Below are 10,631 nucleotides of genomic sequence, written 5' to 3'. Positions count from 1 at the left end.
TATTCTTCTATCTGCCTTGATTTTATTGTTTTTGATGTGTTGCTGTCATTTCACTATTGTCTTTTGTAACTCTGATTTGAGAACTAAAGTGTATTATTACCATTATTATAGTAGGAAACGTGTGTGTGTGTGTGCGCGTGAATGTGTGTGTCAGAGAGAGAGAGAGAGCGCGCGCCAGGTGAAGCCGACGCTCTTTTCACCCTTGTCAAATGAAAAACGCTGAGGAGAGAGCTTTGTGTGGATGGAAGCTGCTGGATGGAAACCGAGGTGAATCGGATCTGCACTGTTGTGACTTTCAGCGCTTCATCTGCCGCGCGCGGGGAAAAACAAAACACGACGTGGAAAAAAACAAACTGATGCGAGGGGGGGGAAAAAACAACAAAAAAAACCGCTGGAAAGACTGAAACACGGCGCCGTTTACAACCTGCTCCGGTATAGTCCCACCGGGCCGCGGCAGGACACACTTAAAACCGCCACAACTGGGAGGGTTTCTCTCGTTAAAGATTCAACCGAAACGCGCCCGGTAACCCGAACAGAAACCAGTTTTGTAAAAGCAAAGACGAACCAAAACTTCTCCGTACCTTTGGTCCAAAGCGCGACTCCTCTTCCTCCTCTTCTTCCTCCTCCTCCTCCTCTTGTCGCCGTTCCTCCGCAGTAAATCCTCCAAGTTCAAAGTCAGCGTGCGGATAAAGTCGTTAGAGGATAAAAAAAAATGGAACTTGTCCGCAGTCCTACACTCTAGAAGTTTCCCATTTTCTGACAGAGCCGGGTGTGTGTTTGTCGCCTGCTGCGCTGTCCGCCAAGTCAAGACTGCTGTAGGCTAATGCTGCGTTCACGTGCCGTCGGAAATGTCGCCACTTGAGAGCGGAGCGCGCATGAACGGTCAAGTGGTAAAATTTATAGACTAAAGAGAGTCAGGATTTTCCATTATACCCCGGTGTGCCGAGATGTGACGTTTTGGGGGCGGAGAGCACGGACGACCGTTTATAGCAGAAGTAATGGACTTTCTAAAATGTTGTGTTATCGTTTGGCATTCTGGGTAAATAATTAGTACTGGTGTAGGCTATGTTTCTATTTAGCTCTTTAACGTTCAGTTGCCCTGCATATCCAGAAACGTTTGGCTAATACCTTAATTAATTAAAACATCAAATACATTTTCTTCTGCTCATTCGTCCATATAGCTAGCAACTGATAATGCATTATCTTTCAGATCATGCAAACTGTAAAAAAAAAAAAAAAAAAAAAAAAGACCCTCTAAACTGGTTAAAAAAATAATAATAAATCCAGTTAATATACTAAATTGCCAGATAATTCAATAACATATTTAGACTGATGTTGTAATATTAGCCCCTTTAAATGTAATAACTGCCAGTTAATATAAGCCTTAGGAAAACATTATTACAGTATTAGGTTTTATGGATTTTTAACCCATTTTATTACATTTTGACATTGTGACTACATTATCCAACAAGTATTTAATTATCAGTTCCTACATGCCTTAATTTCTGATATAAAACAACAGAAAGCAAACAAAACTGCTCTCATTACAGGGTTAATTCTCTTATTATTTCTGACCAAAAGCACTTGAATGCACCGACAGCTCTTATTATGCACGACTTTCCCGAGCTGGACGTTTCGACTTCCCGAGTGGACCCTGAAGGCAGCACCAGGCAGACTCTTCCTCTGGACTGAAACAGATGCGAGTCGTCAGCGGGACTCAGATGGTCTGAGCCACGCAACACCGAACACGTGAAACGCATCAGGTTTAATTCAGCGACTCGGCGGACCGGGGTTAACGGCTGCAGAGCGCCGTTCGTCTGATTGAACTCAGAAGAGAGTCGGGACAGAAGCCCAGAAATAGAACCGTTACCACATCATTTCCTCTGGGAGTCACCGGGGAGGAAGACGTGTCTCTACGTTTACGTGTGAAATAAAAAAAACCAAAGAATTTACGTACAATTAAAGATATACTAGAATAAAGACATGTGTAAACAGAGCTGTGTAACATTGCAACATTACAATCAAATATATAAATAGGAGTAGGTAAAATTAACTTAAAAATACAAACTGAAAAATTGTGCTTTTGCTCTCTCTCTCTCTCTCTCTCTCTCTCTCTCTCTCTCTCTCTCTCTCAGGCTTCACAGTCATTTTCATAATTGACAGACCTTACAGACCTGTGTAGGAACCTTGCTGTCTCTCTCTCTCTCTCTCTCTCTCTCTCTCTCTCTCTCTCTCCAACTGTGGGACAGAGCTAAACTATCGATCTATAAAAGTAGGAAAAGTCGAATTGAAACTGGTTCAGGGGCAGATCTACTTCCTTTGCTCATTGCACTGGTGAAAGTGAGAGTCCCAGTGGATTTCAGATTCTTTTCCCTAATGAAGACCTTAGATGAGTTTATTTTTATATGTCACTGAAGGGGAATTGGTCTTCAATTCTGTATTTGCATAGGGTTTTTTTTTTTTAAATCCTTTTCGAATCTGTGATCTCTCCTTTGGTTTGTGTGTGATACATGTGTCCTGATTGGTTTATTTTTTATTTGTAAATAAAGTTTTTGTGTTTTTTTTTAAATAAAAAAATCTCTCTCTCTCACTCACACACACACACACACACACCTATCCCTACTAAAATCACTATTATATTCCTAAATTGACTTAAATGGTGTTTGTGGTACTAAATGGTGAGTTTATGGTGACCTAACTGTGGTATTTGCATGATACTTTAAAGTTTTGCTGTGATATTTATATTGTATCCTTCCAAAAATGTATGTATATTATCTCCATGGCTCTTTTTCGAAAGGGACAAACACACACACACACCTATCCCTAAAATCACTATTATATTAAATGGTGTTTGTGGTACTACAGAGTGAGTTTATGGTGACCTAACTGTGGTATTTGCATGATACTTTAAAGTTTTGCTGTGATATTTATATTGTAAAAACGTATGGCTCTTTTTCGAAAGGGACACACACACACACACACACACACAGCTACCATCTGCGTTATGTCCAAATGATTTTTATTTACAAACCCATTTGTCTCTTATAGCTTACACAGACTTGATCACTGAAGTAGAAATACATAGCTCAGAATTTACAGCACATTTTTTATAACATATACTGTCCCCCTCTTCATTATCATGGGTACTTAGGCTTTAAACTGAAGGTACGGCAACAGTGCGGCTCTATAAACTCCTGTGGCATGTGGTTATTCAGCATTACATTGTTTCTTTATTCCCGCCTCTTTTATTTTCTCCCTTTTCTCTCCTTCGGGGGCCGAGTCGGACACAATGAGCCGCTTCCTCTGCTTCCTGGACCTTTTTCCTGCTTTGGTCTGACACACACACATGCACACACACACACACACACACACACACAAGTGACCCGGAAACGTGTCTAGTAAAAATCAGTAAAAGTCATTAGAGCCCCGGCCGTGTCAGACGGAGGCCCGAGTCAGATATCGACGTGGAAAAAAAAAACAGAGGCACGGGCTAAAACGGGTTCTCCGTGTTCTCTGCTCCCTCTGCCTGGAATGGACTTCAAAAAAAAAACTCTGAAAACTACAGATATATTACCATATCTGATTTTTAAAAGCTCAAATTGCGGACATTTTAAAGCATGAGATGGGAGAGAACGTCTATGCTTCACTGTATAATGTGGTGTTATACTTATATATATTAACTTTGACCTTCTCTCCCCAGCAACCCCCCCGGAAAGCCTCACAATCCCATTCAGTCTTGTCCGCCTCCAGCTCCAATTTTTATCCCCTTGCGCCACTTTGCCGTTTTATGTTCTTGTCTGTGTTTGTGTCTTGTCTGTTTTTTTTTTTTTATAAATGCTGCCATTTTTGGGCCAGGTCCTCGCTCGAATAAGAGATCACTGATCTCAAGTGACTACCTGGTAAAATTACGGAAGAGGATTAGGGCCACATGTGAAAAATGTATTTGAGTTCTGAGTTTAAAGTCAGAATTCTGAGATTAAAGTCAGAATTCTGAGATTAAAATCAGAATTCTGAGAAAAAAGTCAGAATTCTGAGATGACAGTCACATTTACTCAGAAAGTCAGAATTCTGAGTAAAAAGTCAGAATTCTGAGTAAAAAGTCTTAGAATTCTGACTTTTTACTCAGAATTCTGAGTTTAAAGTCAGAATTCTGAGAATAAAGTCAGAATTCTGAGTTTAAAGTCAGAACTCAAATACATTTTTCACATGTGGCCCTAATCCTCTTCCGTATAAAATAAAGGTTAAATAAAAAAACAAAAAAAAACAAATTCATCTTTACACAGTGTGCTCGATGTATTTCATCCACAAGCGCTACAGAGGAGAAACTCGACGTCTGTCAAGAGACAAATACACTTCCTCTCTCTCTCATTTCGGCTCAGTGAACATGACTGAGGTGAAAACAAATGGTTTCTCTGTCAGTGCTGCTGTTACACCTACATGTCTCTGCAGTGGCTCAGACTGCACAGCATGCTGCCTCTTGTGAATGATAATCAGCTTTAAGTTTAGCGAAGGCCATAGTGAGTCACACAGGGACGGGCCGGGCGGGTCAGGGGCAATGACAATGCTGAAAAGCCCAATGCAGCTGCAAGACCTGGAGCGAGGGAGTCTGGGAAATTGAGTTTCACGAACGCGTTGCCTCTCCGTTGTTAAGCGGTGTCATTCTGTGTGTGTGTGTGTGTGTGTGTGTGCTCGTGTCACTATTTATTAGCTTTCTAAAAGTGGGAGGCAGTCTCTCTTAAAGGAAAAAAATCCACCCTAAAACACTTTAACACTGTCGATGTACGTCGCATTCCCGGGTCCGTTTTGTTGTTTGGTGTTTTTTTTTTTTCTTCTTCTTCTTCTTGGTGGCTAACCGGGCCAATCGTAGACGAGGTGACGTCACCTCCAGGATGTTTCCAGCAGCTCCAGTGGAGGTTTGATATGAGAAAATGTTTCAGGATGTAAAACCTCAGCAGGTAAAACGTCTCGGTTTTTGGTGTCAGTCCCTCAGAATCAAAGAGCGAGGGGCTTCTTTCTAGAGCCGCCGTTTTGCCACCGAGAGACGTTCCAACAATCATACAGGGGAGAGATCCATCGTAGAAGAGGAAAGAGAGACCAGTTTCTCCGCCCACAGGAGCAGGAGAGAGACCAGAATGCACTGCAGCGGAGAGTTTTTTTGAGTAAGGAGCGACTCTCACATTTTCTCGACTGGAAAAAAAAACTCTTGATCTCTTGCTGAACTATCGCTATTTGTTATAAACCTCAGCTGAATGAAACAAGTTGACGCCTCTTCTCCGGGGGGGGGCGGGGGGGGGGGGGGGGGGGTGTTGAAAGTCATTGTGGGTAAATGTAGTAAATCACTAACTGCGGTAGAAGCGAGGCGAGGCGGGTGAGATCTAACGGTGGAAGAGGATCCCAGGGTGGATTGTTCCTTGTGTCACTTCGCCACCCGCACCAGTCCTTTCTCCAAATCCCATACTTCTCTCTCTCTTTTTTTTTTTTTTTTGAACATCCACTCTATTTCTTCTCCTCCGCCCCTCCCCTGGGCTCGCCCGGCGCCACCTCCACGGTGAGCAGCTCCTCGCCGGCCTGCCGCGGCGTCATGCGGATGAGCACGGAGCTGTCGGCGGTCTCGGCCACGGCGTCGTCCTCGTCCCGGACCATGGGCAGCGGGACGGGCGAGCGGCGGTGCATCGGGGAGGGCGGCGGCATCGGGGAGGGAGGGGGCAGGGGGGTGAAGGAGGCCAGGCCCTGGGGGGAGAGGAGAAACACAAGGGGTGGGGGCGGGGGGGTGGTGGTGAGGAGAACAGATCACAACATGGAGAAGAAGGGATAGTATGCAAATGATAGAGTACGTCTTTTCTAGATGCCAAACTGTCTTGTCTTTAGGGAGTCATTCCTATGTTCCCAGGGTCCTATGTTCCCAGGGTCCTATGTTCCCAGGGTCCTATGTTCCCCAGATTTATATGGCACATAATAGGAACATGACAAAGGGTCCTATGTTCCCAGGGTCCTATGTTCCCCAGATTTATACGGCACATAATGGGAACATGACAAAGGGTCCTATGTTCCCAGGGTCCTATGTTCCCCAGATTTATACGGCACATAATGGGAAAAATGACAAAAGGTCCTATGTTCCCAGGGTCCTATGTTCCCCAGATTTATACGGCACATAATGGGAACATGACAAAGGGTCCTATGTTCCCAGAGTCCTATGTTCCCAGGGTCCTATGTTCCCAGGGTCCTATGTTCCCCAGATTTATACGGCACATAATGGGAACATGACAAAGGGTCCTATGTTCCCAGAGTCCTATGTTCCCAGGGTCCTATGTTCCCAGGGTCCTATGTTCCCCAGATTTATACGGCACATAATAGGAACATGACAAAGGGTCCTATGTTCCCAGGGTCCTATGTTCCCCAGATTTATATGGCACATAATGGGAAAAATGACAAAGGGTCCTATGTTCCCAGGGTCCTATGTTCCCCAGATTTATATGGCACATAATGGGAACATGACAAAGGGTCCTATGTTCCCAGAGTCCTATGTTCCCCAGATTTATACGGCACATAATGGGAACATGACAAAGGGTCCTATGTTCCCCAGATTTATACGGCACATAATGGGAACATGACAAAGGGTCCTATGTTCCCAGGGTCCTATGTTCTCCAGATTTATATGGCACATAATGGGAACATGACAAAGGGTCCTATGTTCCCAGAGTCCTATGTTCCCAGGGTCCTATGTTCCCAGGGTCCTATGTTCCCCAGATTTATACGGCACATAATGGGAACATGACAAAGGGTCCTACGTTCCCAGGGTCCTATGTTCCCCAGATTTATACGGCACATAATGGGAACATGACAAAGGGTCCTATGTTCCCAGGGTCCTATGTTCCCCAGATTTATACGGCACACAATGGGAACATGACAAAGGGTCCTATGTTCCCAGGGTCCTATGTTCCCCAGATTTATATGGCACATAATGGGAAAAATGACAAAGGGTCCTATGTTCCCAGGGTCCTATGTTCCCCAGATTTATATGGCACAAAATGGGAAAATGACAAAGGGTCCTATGTTCCCAGGGTCCTATGTTCCCCAGCTCTATATAGCACATAATGGGAACCTGAGAAAGATGTTCCCCAGCTCTGTATTCGCTTAATATGGTTAGTTAGGGTACAGGGTTAAACACAGGACCCTGGGAGAGCACATATGTAGAACTGGGGAACATAGGACCCTTTGAGTAGAAGGCAACACGCACACCACTTGCTTTGTCTCCTTTGTGGTGCAGGGAATCAATTACCCCAGAGATCCAATTCCAAAGAAAAAAAGTCAATTCCCGCACACACTTATCACCTCTGCACTGATTTATTAAAAAGAGTCGACGTTTCGGTCACAGGGACCTTTCTCGAGACATATCAATCATAAAGTGACATTAGTGCTTAAATACAGCCCATGATTGCATAACAGTCCACAGCTGTGTTGGAGGTGTGTCCATGATCCCATACAATAGCTCACTCACTCACTATGGTATGTGTTGACAGTTGAGGGAATCTTGAATGAGTGAGCTGTTGCGTGGGATCATGGACACACCTCCAACACAGCTGTGGACGGTGTGACCGAAATGTCGACTCTTTTTAATAAATCAATGCAGAGGTGATAAGTGACTTTTTTTCTTGGGAACATAGGACCCTTTGTCATGTCCCCATTATGTGCCATATAAATCTGGGGAACACAGGACCCTGGGAACATAGACACGCTCCCGTCTTTAGCCCTAGTCTCTACTCCAAAACATGAAGAGTTGTAGCTTGAGAAGAGTCAGCTCAGTTAACCTGAACAAACTGTTAGCTAGCTAACTAGCCAGCAAACACACTGATGTTAATGTGAACACGCTAACGCTAGCTGCTACTAGATACGTTAGCTAGCGTGCTAATCAGATGTGTTAACAACAAGACAGTGATGGTTAGCTGACCAGATGCTATGGTTAGCTAGCTAGTCAGTAATGATCAGTGAGATCATTCAGAAACAGACAGAAGTTAACCGTGTCAATTCTGTTGAGACGGATAAGTTAAAAATCACAATCAGCTGTTAATAGCTACTGTTGACCAAGAGATGAGGACCTCCAATATGGCCGCCAGAGGGGGTGTTAAGTCACCTGAAATCGCTCTACCATCCACTGTAATACAATATACTGAGTTTAGCTGCTATTTTACAGCTAAAGTTTTACTCCATATATATGATTCCACTGAGTATTCAGATTTTTTTTTTTTTAAACATCTCTTTATTGAATTTTCAAAAGGTTCTGGTATACATAATAAAAGATCATCATATAATACACAAAATATAGAACTGCCCTCCCCTTTCCAAACCCCCTGATCTCTCCTACTCATCCTCCCAATCCACCCCACCACCCAGTTCTACCCCCAGTAGTATTCAGATTTTTGTCACAATCTCTATGTGTGAGTATTTAGCGATATGCACATATGCGCACATAGGCTATTTCATGTGTGTGTGTGTGTGTGTGTGTGTGAACAGCAAGGTTTGAATGAAGTCCTGCGCGGCCTCTCATGTGTCATCAGTCAGACAGTATACTCCTGTCTTTACGGTCTGTGGAGATGGGACTTACCTCCTGGTCCGTCTCTGACTTGTAGGCCGCCTTCAGCTTGGCGAAGGTCCCCTCGATGCCCGCCTGCTCAGCGACCCCCAGCGCCGCCTTGAACATTTTGGGGGTGTCGGGCCTGGGCGGGATGACCTCCACCGCCTCTTTCTCGCCCTCCTTCACAGCCGGCTTCGTATCCTTTGTCAGCATCTTCCTATAGAGAGAGAGAGAGAGGGAGAAAGAGAGAAGGGGTGGTTGAAACTAAAGCATAAACCGTGTCCACAAAGACAAAGTATAGCAAAGGTTATGGAACCAGTTGACTTGAAACACATAACCCCGACATCATGACAGACACACACACACATAAACATATCCCACACACACACACAGGAGTCAGCCATACCAGAACACACATCCAGCTCCTCTGCTGATGCACCATGCTCTGACCCGAGCAGCTAAATGGAGGGCGTGAAAACCCAGCAGGAGGATCATGGGACTCACGCTTATCGGACCGGATTCCCTGTCTGTGTCGCTCATAACGCAATCGGCGGCTAATATGACCTCAATCAGCAGATTAGCCCGCGCCTAATCCTGACAGGGACGAAGAGATGGAGAGCAGGTCGGGGGGAGGGGGGGATAAGAGCTGGAAGTAGAGCAGAGGTGGAAGGAGACGGAAGGAGAGGAGAGACTGAAGCAGAGGAAGGCGGAGGAGAGGCTGAGCAGCCGTCACATCGCTGTCCAGGGATATTTTTTTTAATCTTGTTTCCAGACCTGTTTTGAGTTTATTTTGTGATTTTTTTTTTTTGTCAAATTCTCTCACTGCACTGGCAGATAATCTTGCTTCGTTTCAATACATTTCACTTGATACATGTCAATAGGACTTCTTTCAAGAGATCGTCATAAAACCGTGAAGAAAATCACTTGACTTTCTTCAACACTTCAAACTTTCTCCAAGACAATTTCACTTTTAGCCCACAATTTCACTTTTAGTGAAGTATATGCAGCACTGTGCAAAAGTCTTAGGCACATGTAAAAGGAAAAAAAGTAAAGCGAAAAAATAATTAAATGAAAAGTTTCTAAATATCAAAAAATGTACTTTAAAGAGTAGTCTGCTGACACACTAATGCAGAAAAAAAAAAGAATAAACATCTAAGACACAATTTATATAAAAACTCTTGGGTGCCTAAGACTTTTGCATAGTACTGTATATATATATATATATATATATATATCTCCTTTATTTAACCAGGTAACAGTCTCATTGTGATTAAAATCTCTTTTTCAAGACTGACCTGGCCAAGAGAGCAGCATAAACATTGTTACAACAATAGACACAAACAATACAAACAGACAAATACGAGTGTCACACACTGCAAACGAGAGAACACAGTATCCAGTTAATATGCAATACAAGGTCAAGGACAAAAATCCAGTTATGATGCATAAACAGGTACAATTTTCTAAAACGATTTCAGTGGAATTTAGGAGCAATCACACAGACCAAGAGTACTATTTTCTCCATCCTTTAAAATCGACTTAAATTCCCCCATAGTAATCCGCTCTGACAATTTCAGGTCCTTCTGTACATTATTCCAGGAAGTTACATTCTCCTGGAAAAAAAAAAAGTCAAATTTGTTGAAACCGGTAAAATGATCTGCCAGTGCAAGTGAGATGATTTCACAAAAAAAAAAAATCCTAAAATAAGCTCGATAAGTCTGGAGACGAGAGAAAATAACTGAACAGGTTTGTCGGTTTTTGCCGTGACACGTTACGCAGAGTGTAAAAAGCGCTATGTAGGCTGTGTGTGTGTGTGTGTGTGTGTGTGCGTATGTGCGTGTGTGTGTGTGCGTCTGCGTCTAGCGTGGCCCGTCCCCAATCCTTGGGCCCCCCCCTGCCCTCTGTCACTGCCTGTCCCCAGTAAGCGGGACAGGGGTGGTGGGGGGGGGGGGCGGGGGTGGGGGCGGGGGTTTGCGCCTCACTTGGCCTTCTTGCGCAGGAGTTTCTGGGACTCCGGGTAATGAACCAGGATCTCCGCGAGGTCCTTCTTATCCAGGAT

The 10,631-nt window shown here is 44.1% G+C and overlaps 1 protein-coding gene across 1 annotated transcript in view; it reads right to left on the bottom strand.

The window, feature by feature from the left end:
* Positions 1 to 5,496: 5,496 nt before the first annotated feature.
* LOC139665691 (cyclic nucleotide-gated channel beta-3-like) overlaps positions 5,497 to 10,631 on the bottom strand; it is a 49,508-nt gene continuing 44,373 nt past the window's right edge. Inside the window, 3 exon segments of the mRNA XM_071544781.1 lie at positions 5,497 to 5,730; positions 8,603 to 8,789; positions 10,555 to 10,631. The exon segment at positions 10,555 to 10,631 is cut by the window's right edge and continues 70 nt beyond it. Coding sequence (XP_071400882.1) covers positions 5,497 to 5,730; positions 8,603 to 8,789; positions 10,555 to 10,631 — 498 coding nt within the window.

Source organism: Centroberyx affinis, unplaced genomic scaffold (assembly GCF_046629955.1).
Source record: "Centroberyx affinis isolate AG114_WGS23_722 - 3 ecotype Tasmania unplaced genomic scaffold, CSIRO-AGI_Caff_v1 ptg004662l_1, whole genome shotgun sequence".
Lineage (NCBI taxonomy): Eukaryota > Metazoa > Chordata > Actinopteri > Beryciformes > Berycidae > Centroberyx > Centroberyx affinis.
The sequence above is the reverse complement of the archived record's forward strand: the minus strand, read 5'-3'. Positions and strand labels throughout refer to the sequence as shown.